The sequence below is a fragment of the Streptopelia decaocto genome (assembly GCF_964273445.1).
Source record: "Streptopelia decaocto genome assembly, chromosome: 5".
NCBI lineage: Eukaryota > Metazoa > Chordata > Aves > Columbiformes > Columbidae > Streptopelia > Streptopelia decaocto.
The window spans coordinates 58,197,759-58,218,929 of record NC_138659.1 but is presented as its reverse complement, the minus strand read 5'-3'; the positions used below and the strand labels follow the sequence as shown (position 1 = coordinate 58,218,929).

The 21,171-nt window shown below is 41.2% G+C and overlaps 1 protein-coding gene across 12 annotated transcripts in view; it reads left to right on the top strand.

The window, feature by feature from the left end:
• The window catches only part of BTRC (beta-transducin repeat containing E3 ubiquitin protein ligase), a 115,617-nt gene that overhangs the window by 83,092 nt on the left and 11,354 nt on the right, over positions 1-21,171 (top strand). For all 12 annotated transcript variants that reach the window (XM_082052419.1, XM_082052418.1, XM_082052416.1 and 9 more), the window contains 5 exons: positions 7,720-7,951; positions 12,594-12,780; positions 17,183-17,279; positions 18,151-18,288; positions 18,764-18,882. In XM_082052419.1, the coding sequence (XP_081908545.1) occupies positions 7,720-7,951; positions 12,594-12,780; positions 17,183-17,279; positions 18,151-18,288; positions 18,764-18,882 (773 nt within the window). The remainder of the gene's footprint in view (positions 1-7,719; positions 7,952-12,593; positions 12,781-17,182; positions 17,280-18,150; positions 18,289-18,763; positions 18,883-21,171) is intronic.

Genomic DNA, 21,171 nt, shown 5'->3' with positions numbered 1-21,171 from the left:
TAGATATGCATTTGGTCAGGGATCATAGTTTGGGAAAGTAACATATGCCAGTGCTGTGCTGATGCAAGCAGATTCCTCATCAGTGCTTATTTGCAAAGACAACTAGGAGATAAGGGATGAGGAGAAGAGGGACTCCCAGTTCACAACTGCTGTTGGCATCAGAGAAATTTTATTTTGGAGGTTTTTGCCAAGACTTAAAATCTAGATTGGGGAAAGGAAAGTTTACAGGAAGAGCTACAAGATTCCAGACAATTAAACTTTATTAGTCTGTCTGAAACATTAAGTATTAGCTTAAAAGAATAGTTTTTTAATCTCCTCTCCCTGTTGCTGTTTACTGTGTAGTAGTGTGGGAGGGGAGCAGTTTCTCCAGCATGGTATTACTGCTGCTCTTTGTAAAGCTGGTGTGCAGGTGCCCATGGCTCAGTCCTGCCTCCCCAGTCCCTTGGGAGACTCAGCGTGTTACTTCTCTGGTGTCTGCAGCTTTCTCTGGCCCTAAACCAGAACAGGCTTCTCTCTTTCGTGTCTGTAGTAATACCCTTAGCCAGGTGACCTCCAGGCTGACACCACATCATAGCTACTTAGATGGTACCTCTGAAAACTATTGCCACCCCAGGATTTCAGAAGGTGCAGCAGGTTGGGCTGCTGTGCCCAGCATAATTCTAGTGATCTTTCGTCTGGATGTATCCTTTTTTATCAATGTTTTTCTGCAACGTGATTAGAAACCAGATGCAAACAAGCAGCTAAGAGCCCTAGACAGGCAAGTTGCTAATTCCTTGGGTATCCAGAGGACTATTAATTTCACTGTGAGGGTGTATTTTGAATTTTCTCTTGAAAATCAATAATAAAGATGCTGTGGTTTCTTTCATGATGCTTTCTTTTTGACTCTCAGATGTGATCGATGATCATCTAGTTCTGGGTTATGTTCGTTTTTTGGAATGTTTCAGTGAGCTTTGCAGCGTGGAAACTAATTCAGTACTGAGCGAGTAAGTCCATATATGTGCTAAACCCATGGTTAACCTCACAGAGACTGTTATGTGAGATGGAGGCGGACAGAACTGGCTAGATTCTAAACTGAGCTTTTAAAATAAAAGTAAATGGAGTGAGTTGTTTAATGACCTAGCATTGTAGCTTTGCTGTCAAGTCACACACTGGAAAAGCAGGTTAATCCTGCAAAGGAGAAAAATTAGGAGCTGGCTACCCTTCTCGTGTCTTTCAGGTGCTATGGCTCACGAGATCCTGCTCTTTATGGTGAGACACCCCCTCACTATCCCCCAATTCTCAAATCAAAGGAGCTCTTTAATAGGAAGTTGCTGATAAGAAGCTGCAGAGGACTTCTTCCCTCCTCGCTTAGCCTTGGCAGTCTGGGAATCAGTTCTGCAGCATTTGGTAACTACAAGCCTGAAAAGGAAGAAGCCAACTATAGAGATTGAAGCTGTACCCTCTTAATTATGCTGTTGTTGCCTTTAGGCCATGCAAACAGCCCTCTTTCAACAGGATTCTCAAATATGAGCTTTGCCTTTAGCATGGAGGCCTGGTATACATTCTCAGCTGCGCTTCACCATTTTTGTTACATTGCTACGTTGGAGTGGTATTGAGTGGTACTTCATCAGGGGCAGTAGCAAGCAGTTTCATGGCCACACAAGTAGCTTTGGAAAAGCCACCTGTGCTGTGGTTCTCTGGCTTAAGAGCAGGTTTGCAGGCATCAAGCCAAATCATCTCGCTGCCACATTGGTACTTCTTAATCCTGCTGCTTTTCCCACGCAGCTTCTAACGTGCTTCAAAATTCCTGATCTTCGTGCTGCTGCTGTAACCAGTTTCATCTCTGGATTCACTGTTGTGGGTATTTTTAATGTGGTTAATCTTGAAGAATATTCAGGATATAGAGACAAGTGTGGCTTTGCGATCACTGTGAAATTCCCGTCTGTCCCCCCGCCCCTCCTCTGGACACACAGCTCCATGGTTCCTTTCTTTGTCATCCCGTTGCTTGTTTTTTTTCCCCAGTGCCTTTTATCTTGTGAGTAAAGTTTGAACAGTACGCAGAAAGTTAACTGCCTGGAGTCTTTTAAATATAAGTAACACGCACCCAGTAATAAGCTGTCGGTTGTTTTTTTGCTGCCTGCAAAGAAACATAAACACAGCGCTCATTTCTGGCAGGTTTTTACTGTCAGAGTTTCTCCTATTATATTTATCTTACAATTTGCCAGGGGGTGAAGTTATTAAGTTTTAGCAGCAGCCATCGATCAAGTTCACAAGTTAACACGATAAAGGCTCTGTGCCGCTCCGATCCGGGAAAATGATGATCCTCACTCGGTAATTAACTAAATGAGAAAGTTAAATCTTACTTGAGAGCTGGGAGAGATGAAAGAGAGGTGTTTGTCAGTTCCTCCGTGGAAATTAGAAGCAGTTTTCTGCAATTCCCTAAGCTGCTGCTCTGTCATATTTTACATAAGCACTGGGAAAACGTCTTGTAATTAGTGCTGTCATGGAGGATTTTTTTTGCTGAAGGATGTTGGAATAATTCATTAGATTATCAAGAAAGGCTTGTGTCCTGAAATGATTAGCACAGTGAAATTTAAACCATTAACGATAACAAGTTTAGAGCTTGCTGCAGTGCAGAGGCACCCGGGGTATGTCTGTGCCTATTTCAATCATTTCTTATAATTAAACATTATGTCCTCTTTTTTCCTCCCCTTCAGTAAGACCTATCCAAAATTCCTGTTAAGGTGGCTCTGTCTAGATCAGTGACTTAAACACAACAGGCGGTGCAAGCAGTTGGAGGCGAAATGCTGCGGTTGCAGTTAAGCAGGAGAGGACATCTGTCTGTGTCAGAGCTTGTAGTCCCAGGGAGCCCAGGAAGGAGGGGAGAAGCCCAGCATGACCTGTTGGTACTGGAATGTTGAAGAGAAGTCCTTTCCTTTTGTCTAGAAAGAAACTGATACATTTGCGGTGGTGTTCTAAGTTCTCAGTCTTTCCAGAGCTCCAGAACGAGGACTTCTTGAAGGTTCAGAAGGTCGCAAACCTTGCTGGCATTATTTAAGCCATTCTCAATATTCTAGGAGACAGCTTCTTTTTCTTTGACTTCGAGAGGTGTCTTTTATATTAAGAAACAAATAATCTGAATTCATCCACCCTGTGGAAATTGCCTTAACAAAGTCTTCTGCAATGGTGTTTTTTTAAAAACATGTATAAAAGTTGTGACCACTCATATGGATGGGGAAACACTATACCTTTATCAGAATCAGAGAACCATGCTTGTGTTTGGTTTTTTTCAGTGCTTTAGGAGGATCTTTGGTCCCCTGCACTTAACAAAAGAGAAGTAACCTTGTTTGTCATGTGTAGGTTACAGCTGTGATATACCATGGCTGTTTTCTTTTATATGCAGAGCAGTAGATTTATCCAGGCCTTATTTATCTGTGTTGAAATATCGCACCTTCCTGCAGTTGCAAGCCATTATTTAGATTAAAGTCCTTTCATATATTAGTCCTCTTCTACTTCACTGGGCATCCAAATGTGCTTTGTGTTAAATGTAGCCATTTGGAGAAATGGTCTTGTAATTATGGGCTGCAATGAAGCATCGTACGTAGATCCCTGAGCTAGTACCAACCTGAGGTGCTCAGTCCCCTGGGTTTCTTGGCACAGCTGACAAGCACAGACACACTGTTGTAGGAGGACACCTCTGCTGTTCTGCAGTTGAGTTGTTGTGTCTGTGGCCAGCTGGGACACCTCCCAGCCCTCACTTACATGGGCTTGTGAAAGGGGAGTCAGAAAATCTTCATCTGTTCCAAGTTAGTAGTTTGCTCCCTTATACCTAAATTTCTTCCCAGGTGATGGACTACTAGTGCTTGTTCTTCTTTGCCACTTTTGAAAGTGAAGCGTATAAAAAGCTTGACCGCATACAGTGCATTTAGATGGTTATTTACCCTAGAAGTGTGGATGAGACAGTTCATTCTTTTTCATGTGAGGCCTGGTTATTGCACCAGGGAAGGGAAGAGGTTGTAGATGACTGTGTGAGCCTGGAAATAGTTGCTGATATTGTTCTGAGGTGGTTTGTCATGAACTTGAGACAGTTGATCAGAATGGTTGAGTCATCAGGGTTTCTCAGGAAGCAAATCGATTCTCCTACTGGTGCTAAATGCCCTCCCTCCCAAGGCTTTCATAATACAAATGCCTGATGTTGTTGTTGTTGGCTTTTTTTAATAACAGACTTTTTTCCACTGAATTCCCAGTAGGTTTTCGGGAATCTTCAATTGAAATTCTGGAATTTTGTTCTAAACTGTAGCTACAGATGCTCTGAGGGAGGCATGTGAGCATGTATTGCGATTGAGTGATTTGTGAGTACTGTGAATTCATCTATCTCTACTCTGCAGAACTGGTGTGTTCATGGTCTGCCCTGTCCTCCTGGTCCCCTGCTTGTATAAACCACAGGGCCTGCTGGGCACACATTGGCCACCCCAGGGCTTGTCCTCGCTCCTTTTGATGGGAAACCAGAGCAGACAAGGACACAAACCAGGTCTCAAGCTGACATTGTCAGAATGTGGCCAAAGTACGCATCTGAACCTAAAAAATATAGTGTTCCCCTGTCCACTGATTTGGACATAAACACTACAACACGTATGGTGCTTTTCTCAGCAGATTCACTCTGCAAATTGAGAGTTTGACTTCCAGAGCAAGTGTTGGTCAATGGACTCTTTAATTTAGTCATTATTCCTGCCCAAGAGGCCTGTATTCACTTGGGATCCAGGCAAAATGGGTTGTTTTGTCCCTCTAAACCATCTGTTTGTACACACATAAGCCATTACTTGTTTTGGCAGATACTGCAGCTTCTGTTTGATACCCAAAACCGATGTTTTAGAGGTAACTGGGGAGCTGAAGGCTGCTGGGAGAAGGGTGCTCAGGACGCAAGGAAGGGCCAGAACATAGTGGCAACTGTGAAAGGAGTTGCCCATTTTGTAGTCTTCGCACATCAGCTTCAGCTCAGCACGTTAGTCAGACTTCACAGTCTCTCAGATTAAAAGGCAGAAGTTTTAAAAATGCTTTGTAGAGACAGCCTGTTGTGAGATTGGCTGCACAGGAAACAAAATAAAAAATGAAATTATATCAGACTTGTAGAATACAACATTTCCCTGCTATCTTAATCCAGCATTTTTACAGGGATCACAGTATCACACAGTGTCACAGTATGTTTGGGATTGGAAGGGACCTCAAAAGATCATCTAGTCCAATCCCCCTGCTGGAGCAGGAACGCCTAGGTGAGGTCGCACAGGAACATGTCCAGGTGGGTTGTGAATGTCTCAGCCTGTTCCAGTGTCTGTCACCCTCTCTGAGAAGAAGTTTTTTCTCAAATTTAAGTGGAACCTCTTGTGTTCCAGCTTGATCCCATTACCCCTTGTCCTATCATTGTTTGCCACCGAGAAGAGCCTGGCTTCATCCTCGTGGCACTCACCCTTTATGTATTTATAAACATTAATAAGGTCACCCCTCAGTCTCCTCTTCTCCAAACTAAAGAGACCCAGCTCCCTCAGCCTTTCCTCATATGGGAGATGCTCCACAACCTTAATCATCTTTGTTGCCCTACGCTGGACCCTCTCCAGCAGTTCCCTGTCCTTCTTGAACTGAGGGGCCAGAACTGGACACAATATTCCAGATGTGGTCTCACCAGGGCGGAGTAGAGGGGAAGGAGGACCTCTCTCGATCTACTAACCACCCCCCTTCTAATACACCCCAGGATGCCATTGGCCTTCCTGGCCACAAGGGCACAGTGCTGGTTCATGGTCATCCTGTTGTCTATTTTGCTGGCAGCTTAACTGCAGCAAAAATGACCAGAATCCCTTAGTACCAATGTTCAGTGCAGTCCATTGGTAACTATTTTTTGCCAGGCTGTTGTCTACTGTGGACTTTGCTAGGACTCCAGCCTTTCACACCTATGATTTCATGCCCACCATCCCCTTAGAGATTCCTCCATATAAAAAGTTGGCTCGAGAGAATATTTCTTTCCTTCTACCCAGTAACTGGGTCTATGACTCGCCTGCACCCAGTGCTATCCATGTGATGACCAGATGAAATAGTGGAGCTCAATCATAGCCCTTGTCTGGTATGATCTTACTGAACAAACACAGAAATTCACGGGGAGGAGTGGGGATAAAAGTAAGATTGAAAACACTGAGCCCCAGTATCAAGCACTGATGTGACCTCCATGGTCTGTGTCCTCAAAGAAACTTAAGTCAAACCCTAATTCAGATGACAGCTAATTACTCTCTTGTGCTACCAGAGGAAAGTCTGTCCAGCTCTTCTGGAAATGCTGACAAGAGTATTTAGATGGATTTTCTCAGAAAATGAAATGTGATTACTTGAGTAGATTTGCAAATTATGAGGTTTTTGGTGCTTCAGAGTCAGGATTGCTCTCGGGGCTGGGGGTGGTATTGAAAGACAGGAATTATTTACTCCTGAGAAATGAAGAATTCCTGCATTCCAAACCCAGCTCTGGTAACTAGATTTTGTGGTCTCTAAATAACCCGCTGTTTTGGCACTTGCTGAAAAAGGTTCTTTTGTTGGTTTTTCTTTTCCTGTAAAATCAGTTGATCTGTGCATTTCTTTTATATCATTAAATACCTTTGCAGAGAGGTTTAGGTACTAGGTTTTTTTCCTTTAAAGTCAATACAAGTTTCCTGATGAGGTTGTTGCCTGGAATTATGATCTTAGAACATAAATGTGGCCTCCCTACTTCAGTATTTTATATATTTTGATATCTGTAATTTGTTTTTAATTATTTGATAATCAGTAGAGAACCTGTAAATGTATTTTGTAAATAAAAATGATGTAATGATTTGACTGTTACTGTAATGCTGTCCAGTGTTAAACCATTGCAATGAAAGAAAGCCACATGTTTTCAGCATTTAATACAAACTATTTGACCAGTAAGGGAAAAAATAATTTCCCAGCAAACAGTTAATCTTACTTGGACAAAGGATATCCTTGCAATGCAAAATGTGCACTTTTCTTCCAGTTAAGTTGTTTAGAAAGCAGAAAATATATCTTGCTATCAAGTAGTAAATTGAAATGTCTGTTTTATTTTGTCCCTGAAACTCTTCTTTGAGCTGAGTCCTTGTGACAAGATATTAACAGTGCTCAGAAAGTTGAAAATCTTTTATTCACTGAAAAATGTACCAAATATCAGGGTGTATTTTAGCTGTCTTTGCTTTTAAGTTATAATTTAATACTCAAAAGTAGTACTGTCAGGGTTTTTTTCTCATCCATTTTATGCATTTCCTCTGAATTTTAGCAGCAGTCCGTTCTTTAGAGAGGGGAAAAAATAACCACACACACAAACCAAACCAACCAAACAAAAACCAGAATACAAATCCAGTTTTCTGTTGGTGCATTGAAGTAACCGGTAACTGTAGATTAGGAATCCAACTGCATTTTCTTGTGTGCAAGATGTAAATAAAATTGTGTTTATGTTAAATTGCCCCTCAAGTTTTCCTTGAACCAGAGCCCCCATGTGCAGCTCTGGCTGGAGCTGGCGCCTTGTCCTGCTGGGGTCACAGCTCGCGGGGGCTACGCTCCGGCTGACAGCACCGAACGGGATACACGGCCTTGGCTGACTATGTACCAGAGTGCTTTCTTCCTGCTGTTTTCTTCCTCCTCTGAAAAACTCATGAAACCACCTGAGCTTCCTTTCATGTGCGTGATTTGGGCTGTTTCTCTCCTTCCCTTTCACAGACAAAACTTGCCAATGGCACTTCCAGTATGATTGTGCCCAAGCAAAGAAAACTGTCTGCAAGCTATGAGAAGGAGAAGGAGCTCTGCATCAAGTATTTTGAACAGTGGTCTGAGTCTGATCAGGTGGAGTTTGTGGAGCACCTCATCTCCCAGATGTGTCACTACCAGCATGGACATATAAACTCATACCTCAAACCCATGTTACAGCGGGACTTCATCACTGCACTGCCAGGTAATTCTGCAGGCAGAGGGAACTTGTTCCTCCGTCTTATCTTTCAGAAAACTATTTCAGGGTCAGTTTGCAAAATAAATGGTAGCTTTGAATAAAAAGCTCTATACTCATATGAAGTGTAGCAATATTTTATTTTGTATTGCTAACATCTCTCAAAGCATGATCTAATACCACCATGGTTTGGCTAGAAGTAAATGATAGTTCATATATGTGTTCTAAGGACAGTTATCAAAAGCCACAAGGCAGGCAGTTGTACTCATAATGCCTACAACAATGCATGAATAACAAAACTTTTTAAAATTAACTACTGCTCTTTTTGGTTGCTCAGCTGATGTTTTCTTTTTTTCTTTTTCTTTGATTTTTTTGTCTCTCTTTCCTAGTAAAATACCTTCCTGAAGTCATCACTTTATGTGTTTATTGCTAATAGAGAATGGAGGAGATACAATCAAAGGGTGCAAATGTTCTAAATAATCTGTAATGCTTTCCATTGAGAATATTATCCCAGCTGTTCTCAGATGTGACATGAGGTGTATCTCACAGAAAGCACACGTAAAGTAGTGTACATGCATTTTTGTATTGTCCCTGTATTATAGATGGGAAAACTGGGGCCGTGTGAGGTAAAATATGTAGAGCAATAAAGTTTCAGAACCAGACAAATTCCTGGTTCTTTGTTCTTTTATTTCAGACCATTAGATCGCACCTCGATAGATAGATAGATAGATAGATAGATAGATAGATAGATAGATAGATACATACATACATACATACATAGATTAGTATTCCCATGGTATAGGTCCTTAGTTTGAGGTGAGCCTGAGCAAGAAGTGTTACAGGTGTTGTCTCTAAGTAGGTAGTTGAAGGGAAGAGGTTCTTGCCAAAAGCTTGTTCTGTGAATACTTTTGGAGAACTGAAGAATTTTGACATTTTCTTCACTCCAGTCATTTGATCATTCTTCAGAAGGGGTTTCTCAACATGAAATTTCAATTCTAGGTTTAAAAAATGGAAGAAAAGCATGTTTAACTGTGAATTGTACAAAACATAAAGATACCACAGGAGTTCTGCTATGAAGCTAAATATGTAGATTCACTGAGTTTTTAAGCTCATTGTGTCTAGTAATCAAATGGGTTTTGTAGCATTAAAAAAAAAAAAAAAAATCTTAGTTATGCTAAGTACCTGCTTTATGCTGGTTTTAGTAGTCCAGTGGCAATAATCTTGTGTACTTAGAGCAGCATTATAAATTGTGGAGCTGTTCTGTTTCAGAAAAACAGAAAGTATTTTGAAAGTGCATTGTTTTCCCCCACTTCCAAAGTGGAAGTACACATATAGTTACATACAGAATTTTTTCAGGTCTTTTCTCCACAAAACTCCATCAAAGCAAGCCAACACATCTCATTTGCACTTGCTCGGTTTCATCCTACAGGCCTTTTCCTGAAAATTTTGGGCAAATGTTACAAATAGTTTCAGAGGCATTCAAAATTTCCTAGCAGTACCATAACTTTTCACTGTTATCCAGGAAGCAGCTAATTTTACTATCTCAGAATGCAGAACAGATAAGAATCAGGCAACTAAAATGTGAGTCTTTGAATAGTTGTGAGATCTATGTGCTTAAATAATGTATGTGCATCAATTTGCATATTTGCAAAGTGCTAATGTCCTAGTGAATGTAGCTCTATGTGAGAAAATTTATGGCAGGGAATTAGACAGGCACAGGCTCTGCAGTCTATGCAGGATGTCCTGAGTATAGGCAGGTTTCTAATGATTGGAATGGGAAAGGAGAAGGTAAGAGACTGCCTAGGAAAGAGTGATGAACCTAAAACTTCAAATTAAGTCACATAGTCGAACCCCCCTAAACTCCTTAAGTATTTTTTAGCTTTTTGAAATTCTCAAGTATTCAGTATTCTAGTTTCATTTTTACTCCTTCATTCTCTCTTTTGTTCTCCCACTCGAGTAAATAAAACAATAAAGCTACTTCAGAATCATGAGGCATCTTACCTCTGTCCTCCTAGCACTGTCCCAAAGAATGACCAGAATGAAAGGCAGTTTTAGGTCATGAGTGCACTTTACTGATATGTAGAGTAAAATTGGCTCAGATTATTTTCCCAGTACTTTGGACAGAATAAAGGTTGTTTGAAAAATACAGCTTAACTGTGTACTTAACAAACTTTGTTCTGTTTCTGAAAAATAAAGTCTCTGCTTAGCATTTCCAAGCTGTTTAACATTTTTTATGAGGAAAGTCATTTCTACATGGGTTTCATGTGTGAAATAGCTGAAGCATTCTTGTTGATATGGAGAAATGAAGGGCTAATTGTGTTTCACATCAGTTTAGCAAAAACTTTTGTGAGCAGAGATTCCTCTTTCTTAAGGAAGCGAGGCTTTGCTAGCTGTAGGTCTCAGCGAGTTGTGCTGTTCCTAAGAAACGTAATAAAATTGAGTTTGCAGCCGGGCCAAATAGCTCTGCCCTTCCACTTATAAAATTGAGGAGGAGAGGCCAAAACATTTGTATTCCTTCTCTGTGAAGGGTCTTGGATCAATGGCAAAGGGTGACTTACAGTCACGGAAGCAGTTACACCACCTCATTGCAGCGAGATCTAAAGTGCAACAGCTGATGATGCCGAAAGGGGTCAGGGGCAGGCTTGTGGGTGAAGATTGCTGTGTCCGGTTTAGGCAATGTAGCCCTGCTTCCTAAAGCCACCGAGTGTTCCCACTATAAAATAATTTCTTGCTGTGACACTGCTGACATAAATTCACTGGTATGGATATTACACAGGCAGATATTCATAAATGTCCTGGTGGGTCTGTAAATGTCTTTGGTCATGTCAGAAGCAGCACAGACTGGGAAAGCAAATATACCATTTCCAGCCAGGGGAGAGAGCTCAGGGCTGCAGGTGTCAGGGTGGGAAAGCAGGGGGACATGATGTCCCTGTCTGCCCTGCCAAATTGTGGAATTCCTGCAAATTCCAGTTCCCCTCACTACAGCATCGTAGCTTTCTTTTCACGAATTGCTGTAGTGTCAGTCTAAATCTACAAGCACTCTTTTTTCGTTTTTTTTTTAAAGAATTTTATATAGTGGCTGTATATATCTTTTCAGATTAAATACATAATAAAGGCTGCTGATGCTTTTATTTTGCAGGTTGACATCTGATTTTGCATCTATAAAGATAAGAAATGTCAGGCCTCTTTTTGCACTCTCTGGTTGTGCATGGTATCATTCAGGTGCTTTTTCTACTGTATGAATGGAGGCATAAAAATGCTGGACAGAATGTTTCACCCAAAGTGTATGATAAATGTAGGATGTTTGAAAGGAGCGAGTGGAGGCGCGCTGAGTTTTCTCATTCTTGTTCATTGGGAGATAATTTTGAGATCTTTTGGTTAATGAAAACAAAGGTTGAGCTTTATGTGTCTCATGAACTCTAATCAGAATCAGCTGATTGCACCCAGTTCAAGTTTGCAGAAGCATGCACATGTGACTGTAAAAATGCACTTGCTGCTTTTGCTTTCCCTGTCACAAGCCGGGCCTGGACTTTGAGGCTCTTGTTTTCAAAGCAAGAAAAGATGTATTTAGCTCTGTCCCAAATGTGAACCAGAGGGAAGATGCGTGTAATAACAATCTACTACGCTTCCATTTTGGTTGGTCTGAACATTATACCTGAGGGTTGATGGGGTCTCAACTACAACTTTCACAAAGCCTCTGAAATTTGACCAGTGAAGTGAGATGATCTCTTGATGCTATGTCTCACATGCGCATTAAAAGCCATGCAAGAGAAGCTGTATTTATGTGACATCTCATTTAAAAGGCATCTTATTTTGCTGAAGTCTTGCTGATGATTAAATTAGAGTGGGTGAGGGCACATTTTTACTGGATACATCCATCCAGTTAAGAAACGTAGCATAACCTTCCCTGGCTCCCAGCTATGCAGACATCACATCAGGCTGCTTGGTGCTAACCAGGCAGTTGCTTCACATTACACTCCAGCCATGTTGAAACAAAGCCAGACCTCTTATTCACACTGGAAAATATTTGCAAATCATATCATTTTGGTGCATATTTTTCCTCCACGCACTAAAACAAATGAAACTAGCAAACCTGCTTCACTTTCTCCTTACACAGCCTTTCCTTCCCTCTCCACTTCTCTCTGCATCTGCATATCTTTCCCTCCCCCATATCTAAAGGTACCACTACCCTTCAGGGCACACATTGGGAATATATATTTTTTTCTTCATTACGTATAAAGCTACTGCTTTAGCAAAAACAGCTTTTGAGCCGTTGGAACATGAGAACAGCTGTAGCAGTGAGATGAGAAATGGTCCTAATATAGAGAGATTTTGGGGGCTGCGTCGCTGAGTTGGAAATGCCATCCATAGAATATCCCCCTAGTGCTAAAACCCATCAAAATAGATTGGAATGACTTCTTGGATTCTTTATTATTTTTAATGACTTGTTGTGTTATATCCAAAGGAAGTTGGAGAACACTGTTCACTCCTGAACTTAGCTACAAATGCTCTTGTGTGCATTTGGTCCAGCTCTGCATGCAGAAGAAGAGATGGAAAGAGAGGGTATCTTTGTACTAGCAAGGGGAGTTGTTTTAAACTCCAGCGTCTCCCCAGCAAATAACCCTTTTTTTTTTTTTTTTTCCTCCCCCAGCTCGGGGATTGGATCACATTGCTGAGAACATTCTGTCATACCTGGATGCCAAATCATTGTGTGCTGCTGAGCTGGTGTGCAAGGAGTGGTACCGGGTGACATCGGACGGCATGCTGTGGAAGAAGCTCATCGAGAGAATGGTCAGGACAGACTCCCTGTGGAGGGGGTTGTCAGAGAGGAGAGGATGGTGAGGAAACTGCATCTTCACCTCTTTTCCTTCCATTTAGGACAGCAGGTGCCATGTGTTTCAAACCATGTTTGAAGAGGGTTATTTGGCACCATGAAACATCACTTTGGTTCCAAAACCAGCAGTTACTTAAATCAAAATTCAGGGTTGGGCAGTTAGGGCATCATTTGGCTATCCAAGCAACGTGGCGCCTTTTTCCTCACCTTCCTCATCTGATCACATTCTTATTCCACTGTGACAAGTGAGATATACAGACTGAGATTTTTACGCCAAGCTGTCATTCGGTTCAAATTAAGAAGCTGTGTACGCCCCAGGGGAACACTAAACTAGTCAGCAGTTCAGAAGAGAAGAGCTTTTTTAGGGGTGGCAGTGGGGCAGCATGTGCTATGAATTAGTTGTTTCCTGATAGGTCTGTTTGTTTTCCTCAGCAGATTTTCACTATTAGATATCTGTTTAATTTTCAAGCTGGAAGCTGAGGGTAGGTACCACGGAGAATAGGGGACTTTAGAAATGCAGATAGATTAGTTAATAATCAGCTGGAATAGCCTTACTACAATGTGGGTCTCACTCAAGTTTGAAGCTGCTCTGTTAACATTTCATTAGAACTTTACCTCTCAGGGGTACGTCCTTTAATACATAATTTTCTTTTCCAAGGGTGTCCCTAGGATGTTGGCAGAAAGGAAGCTGGGTATGAATATTTCATAAACAAGATAAAAGTGACAGCTCAGGCATTTTGGTTGCTATTAAAAAGAAAAAGATACAGAGTTGCAAACAAAGACTCCTGTTTTACAGTTAATTTTGTTATACTGTCTGTCTCAGGAAGTAAAGGCTAATAAATCAGGATTATGAAATGTCCTTTAAAAATAAATACTATGTTGAGCTGCTTCCAATAGTGCGATGTTTGTAAAAAATGTAAAATAAACACAAGCATGACAATGGTAACTTCTACGTCCTTTTTAGTGCCTTGTTCTCTCCAGGACTTCTGGTTTCCTCTGTATTCTTGATGTCATAATAAGTCTGAAGAGGACACTGAGAGTTTTGTCCCTCCTGTTTCCCAAAGGCAGAAACAGTTTTCTCTTAATTCATCTTAGATGTTTGTCTAACTTGTTCTTAAAAACCTTCACTGATGGAGATTCCCCAGAGTGTTAGAAAGAGACTCCTAAAATCTAGGATGTCTCCCTAGCTCCAGTTCAGCAGATTTGATTTAGCCTACACAGATGCACAGGACAGTTTCTCCTTCTCTTTTTTGCAGTAATCTGTGCATGTTGGAAGGTGATGATGTTTCCTACATATTGCCTGCACTGACCAACCGTAATCCTGTGTTTTCCTCTTGACATTCTCAGTTTTCCGTGTTCAGACCCTCCCTGATTACTCTACTTCATTCTCGGAGGGTGGTGTGATCAGTTGGGTCTCTGACTTCTGCTGAGGCATCACCAGAGTTTGGTGGGAAGCATTGCCCTGCATGCATTATGGAGGACACTCCATTTTATGCTTTCCAGTGAACATGTGCTTTTTTTTTAGCAGTGGTGTAATACTGTTCTAAAACTTTTAATTGCCCTTTCTATGAAAGTTCTACTTAGCTGTTATTTCTCATATTGCATACCTAGGATATTACCACGTCATGAACTTGGCACTTGTCCTTATTGAATTAGATTCTATTTCTTGTTTGGTATTTCTCCATTTTGTTACAAGCATTATGAGATTAATCCTGTCCTCCAAAGTGCTTGTAGCTTTTCCCAGCTTTGGTATCATTGGCCAGGTAATAAATGCATTGCCTGTTCCATTCTTTGTTATTAAGGAAAATGCTCAGTAATGACACAGCTAGGACAGACTCCATGCAAGATCCCAGTTGCTATCGTGTTTGACAGTGCACCATCACTAAACTATGCTTTCCAGCCATTTGTGTGTCCATCCTTCAGCTCTTCAAAGATAATACTTTTGTAGCTAAGTCATGAGAATAGCTTGTGAAAATAAATTAGGTTGGTTTGACACGGTATCTTCTGGATTCATCAGCGGTGCCTATTGTTTGTCACCTTGTCGTCTTCTACACGCTCATCTGACTCTGTGCTCTAGAACCACCAAGCTGTCAAAGTTGAGTTGATCGGTCCAACGTTTATTTGGATATACCTTCTCCCCTTTTTTTAAAATGCAAGAGCTACATTTGTCTTTTTCCTGTTTCCTGTTCCTGTTCTGTTCTGTGGAACTTTACCTGTTCTCTGCATCTTGGCAGAGATCATAGCTGACAGTTCTCAAGTTGCTCCCTCCAGTTTTAGAAGTAACATTAGTACTGATTACTAGTCATGCAAACACATGACATTTCTAAAAAACAGCTGCAAAATCCTGCTTCTCATCTGAAAGCACAGTCACACTGTTACAGCACCTCTTCAGGTTTACACAGCGTCCTTGAGGTTGCTTTCACACAACAGGAGCAAGGTATGTCCTTTCAAATTGCCCTCTGATTAGCTCTAGAAGATACAACTGCAGGCCTGTTGGGCTGATTGGGAGAGGCAGGCAAGAAATATACTGTGTAATTGCATCTCTGCCTCTATAGGTTGTAATCAAGGCTAATGCTGTGCATGGCAGAAGGAGGTGACTGGCTGGAGTTTGGAACAATAGATGGCTGGTGTTATTTGCTTAAAGCTCCTCACTTTGCACATGGGCTGCCTGATTCCAGCATGTGCAGCTCCTGGTTTACAACAGGAACACCCAGTTCCACAGCATAGTAGCCTTCACTGACAGCTTGTCAGGGAGCAGTAAGGGTTACACAGATTTAGAGAAATGTAAAACAGAAGCCTAAAATCTGGGCATGACTGCATCCATCTGAATACTTGATTGTATTGGCCGGTCATCAAAACCTGCAAACAATATTTCCTTTTATCACATAAGACCCGCAGCACGGCAGTCACTGGGATGCCATGGAAATTCCAAGCAATTCTTTAGCTGAACTGTAAACAACTAACTCTACATGCAGCAAGGCAAGGCTTATAGGTAACAAGACTTTATATTAGGTCAGCTAGTAAGGTTGCAAACAATAGTCAGCTTTTCAGGCACATAGACTTGTATACAGATTTTGTAGACCTACCCCAAGTCTTCCAGGATGTGTCCTAAGTATTCTGTGTATCCCCAAAGCATTTTTCGTCTGCCTGGGCCAATAATTTTAATTTTCTTGTGTGCTCTTCCAGACTGGATCACAGTAAATAGGCAACCCTCTAGTTACAGTTTGCCTGCATCCATGTGTCCCTGCCTCACATGTATTTGTCCTGTGTGAGTGCCTGCTGGTCACTGTGTTTGAAGACTCAGATGATTGCTCTGTTCAAAATGGAAACCACCTTTCTCTCAAGTTGTACTTGAAGTACTGTATTTAAAGAATTATCGAAAATTATTTTCTTGAGCATTTGTTACTTTGTTTTTTCAGTCCTATAGTTTGCCACTGCCTTATAATCTAAAATTTTTGGTTCACTGTTGTGATTTCCCGAGTTCAAGTACGTTAGGACAGCTAATGTACAAGTCTCTCAAATGAGTTTCAAGGTATATTGTATGGAAATGATAAGAAAGAAATGCATATGAAGTATTGAACAATTAATTATGCCATAATGGAGCAAGAGAGGGAGAAGTGGAGAGCTGGCCTAGTGTAAACTCTGTGCTCTGATGCCAGGATTACACTCAGAGGCATTTGTGCCTCTCTCTGTTTTGTGAGGCATGTTGCCAGGCAGAACAGCAGTTAGTACGCCCATGGTGGGGTTTACAAGCTTCCACACCGTGTTTGGTGGCTTCTTAACTTCAGGATGAGGAATTAAAGTTTTTTACACAGCAGGTAGTGATTGCCATTTGCGGAAATTTTTTTTGTAGCAAAAATCTAGCTTGGGATATTAGTATTCCAAATCAGTGTTGAAATGAGGGAGGCACTGCAGATGAAGTGTTGCTTACCAAAATGTAGTAATAGCAGTAAAATGTCCATGTACCAAAACTGATGTTGCTCCTGGTAATGCAGATAAAAGCTACTCTCGAATGCATAGTGAGTTTGAGGGTTCCTTGGCTTCTTTCATTTTCTTTGTACACTTTATTTTAAAGGTCACCTCCAATATGGGTATGTGTATTGTGGGGGTGAGCCATTCTTACCTCCTATTGAGTTGTGGCTCATGTCCATAACAGATAATGTATTTCCCTTCCCTGGGTGACTGGGCACAGATTTTTCTTAAGTATTTCCGTGTCTAAATGCAACACAGACATATTGCAGGGCAAACAAACAAGGATCCACCCCATCTTACTGTAATTTAAGTTTGAATATGAATCTATCTTTGCTTTTCAACAGTGCTTACCCATTTGTGAAATGCCAGGAAAACCTTTCTCCAAAATGCTGAAACATTATTTGTGTTCAATGGGAGTGTTCTTTGTCTTCCAGGGGACAATACCTATTTAAAAATAAACCTCCTGATGGGACTGCGCCACCCAACTCCTTCTACAGAGCACTTTACCCCAAAATTATACAGGACATAGAGGTAAGAAGCAGCTTCCAAATGTGGTGGGTTTTTTGTTTGTTTGTTTCTTCATACATTTTCCTGATTTAAGCAGGATGCTGTAATTCTGAGAATATTTCGTTCTCATGAAATGTTTCATTAAATGTGTCTGTGTTTGCCTGGAGTTTGTAGATCTGGGACAGTTATACGAGGTCCCAGGCTTCACTGCTTCCTTAGAGGATGAGTTGGATTTTTCAGTGAGCTGTTTGCAGATGGAATCTCTACACCTTGCACGTCAGATGTCACAGCAGCACTGTGCCATCTTGACTTTCTCTGTTCCACAATAGCTTGCTCCACCCACTGCAGATGAGACCTACTAAGATGCTACAGGGAGGAGATATCGGGAACTGAGCCAGGGAGAAAGAACGCTAAAGACTGCAGTTCTAAGACCCAGGGAAACAGGAGGCAACTGAGCATGGTTGCTTTGTATCTGGTGTAAGCAAAATGCTGTGTTCTGGTAGTTTCCTAATGGCAAAAGTGGTGCTCAGGCACTGTTGTGACAAGCTTCTCCAAGCCCTTGGCTAGAGCTTAGCTGAGATTTTTCTCTTCAGTTGCTTAGTCATTGAATCACAGGGGTTAAAGGTTGGAGATAGAAAAAAGCTTTTAGGCCGCTTCTCCTTCACCATTCTAGGTAACACTGACAGGTTTAGCCATGATATGTTTTCCAGGCTTTTGTCCATTTAATTGGTTCTATAACATGTGGTGCTTCTTCTAGAAAGCAATTATGTCATTGTGTGGGCCTGACTGCAGGAAAAAGCATGAAGAAAAGTAGCTGCTGTCCTCTCAAACAAACAAAAAAAGGGGAGAATTCCATGCTTTATTTTTACTTCTCATTTGTCTCCTGTCTCTCAAGACAATAGAGTCAAACTGGCGGTGTGGAAGACACAGTTTACAGAGGATCCACTGCCGAAGCGAGACAAGCAAAGGGGTTTATTGTTTACAGTATGATGATCAGAAGATAGTAAGTGGCCTACGAGACAATACTATTAAGGTGAGAATGCTCAAAAATGTTATACTAATGGCACACCGTGTCTATGCCATAAATAATAGTGTCCTCATTTCAGTGACAGCTATTCAGTCTCTTGTGAGTAACATAGCCTTCTTCCCCCACCTCACACCTGCACAGCATGTATGCCCCTTTCATCTGGCAAAGAGAGACTCTGTTTTCTTACAAACAAGACTTCACTAGCAGAGTCTTTGTCCATCAGTAATTACAGGCTATGTAATTACTGTGCCCTGTACCCTGATGAGAAGGGTAAAACCCATGTTCATAGTAAAGCAGTAATATCAAAGATGTTAGTGTATTGCATCAAAGAGCCTGTAGAAGATTCTACAAATGCCACTAAAGATGTTTTAACGGCACTGTGGATGATGTGTTATAGTAAAAAACAGACCAGTCAAACCAGTAAGTGCTTAAATATGAAAACCTTACTGAGCTGTCTGGTTTTAAATGTTTGCTGTCTTAGATCTGGGACAAGAATACATTGGAATGCAAGCGAATTCTCACTGGACACACGGGTTCTGTCCTGTGCCTCCAGTACGATGAACGGGTGATCATTACTGGATCTTCAGACTCAACAGTCAGGTGTGTGCTTGTGATTTGGAGCTTTCTGTTTGCCTCTGAGATCTTAGCCTTGCAAGCCACTGAAATGATCTTTTTTAAAATGTGTGCTATTCAGTCAGTTCCATGAAGTTGTTCAGCATATTTGTTCAGGAGTGTATTGTCCTTGTTTGTCAGATGTCCATGCAAATGGCTGTCAAGGAGAAATGAGAACCTAAGCAAAGGCCAGTCAAGGTCAAGATGACTTAGGAAGGCCATCTGGCACTTCACCAAGGTTTTGCATGTTTTGACATTCTTTGGAAATGTTTTACATTCTCCCTCAGAATAACTTTTTAAGTTGGTTGAAGTTTTCAAAGCAAGTCTGAAGATTTAGTCATCCATTGTCACTTAATTTTAACAAAAGATGTATGACTAGATCTCCTGTGAGTTTCAATTAAATTTCAGCATGATGTTTCTTTTCATTCAATCTTTCTAACCTTGCTTCCCTTCCGGTCTCCAGTAGAAGGCTGGATACCTCAAGTCAGCACATTTGGTTCATGTTGTGTAGATGCGAAGTCCACAAGACGTATTGCAGGATCCCAGAGAATCTAAGACCTACAGTGTAAAGACAGGCACATATGAGTTAGTGAATTGCAATATGAACTTGGATGTGAAGGAGCAAGTCGATGTTGTTATATATTTTCTTCTTGTTAACATACAAACAATGCCCATGCAGTGAAGTTGCAGACAACAAAAAGCTGTGTCAGTGGCCTTTTCTGAAGCTATTAGCATGTGTTCCTGTTGCTGCAAGCTGCTCATGGTTATCACCGTGCTTGCACGTAAGCTACCACTGTTAAGCTCATTACCATTAAATTTAGTTCCTTACATGTGGTGCATGCAGTCTTCCAGTGCTGCTAGATTTTGGGGTCCTATCATTAGTAGTAATCCAGAATTTTGACAAAATTGCCTGCCTGGAGATGGTGGTGGGAGTTGCACTGTGCTAAACAGATCGCAGAAGGAGAGGCTGATTTCTGCAACAAGCACTATCACCTTCCATACCAGCCCAGGCAGGCCAAGTTGCAGACTGGCTGCTTGCCCAGAAATACTTTGTTTCCCACTGTATCTATAAATGTTCGTGCAGACCCCAGGGGCATATAGGATGCATCGCTTTTATCCTTGGGTCTCCTCAGGAAGAGGGGCTTCATCCAATAGGCAGTACAGATGGGTTCTTAATGCTTCTGAGATCTCAGGGATACTCTTGTCCAAAGAAGTCAGTGGTTCTCCAGCTCCTTTTCAGTTTGCCAACCCTATCTGCAAACTGCTTGTAAGCTCATGGGTTAGGTCTTTAGTTTGTGGGGTTTTTTTCTTTGCATTTTGTAATTGGAATGTACATTTCTTTCTCATTTATAGTCCAGATTTTGATGCACTTCAGTCTCCATAAGTTAGAAAATAAGACATTAGAAGTCTTTCTCACATCTTGCCTTTTGTTACTGCTCGCTTTATTGGCAGATGAAAGTTTTAACTTCTGCTATGTCTGATGTCCCTGATGATACAGCCATTTTCTGCTCTCACATTAGTGTATTTGGGATACAGGTGTCATAGTACCAAAAGAAATCTCTTTACATAGGGTAAAAGAAGTTTACCAACGGAATAGCCCAAAAGAAACATTTTTAAGGCTTAAAATCTTCATTTCAAGTCCTAGAAGTTCTACATGAAGCCTTTATCTAACTTTCATCTTAAATTATCTTTCAGCTGAAACAGTTGGTTCCAGTAACATTAAATTGACATAAATGCTCTGTCTTAATTTGGGTATTCAGCACATTCCTGGAATGTAGCTGTGTACCAGATGCACTGCAAGGTAAATGCAATTCATGGTGCAACTTGTGGCAATTACTTATATTTGTTTGGAAAGCATTATCTTGCCTTCTGCTTCTGTTTAAATTATGCTTTGAGTTTATAATCCCGAGAGAGAGGTCAAAAATTAAACCTGTCATTGAACTTCCTTCTCCACAGGTCATGATTAAGTACTCATGCACTGGAAGTGGAGTGTGTGGTAGACTGACACAAGCAGGAAACATCAGTCGTTAAGGCCATGATCTCCTGTGTTTCTTCAACCCTAAATTCCCTTAATTAAAGAACGGTTTTTGTGACTGGGTTATTTTGTGGCGTTAACTGCTTTGCAGGGTTTTTGGCTGCTGGACTGTTTCAATGTATGCATAATCAACAGGTTTATATAATACGTCTTTTAATGAACTCTTTAATGGATGTAGATATAACTTGTGGTGTTTGCTTCTCTAATATTGCTAGAGAGTCTCCCTATCCCTCTCTCACTCT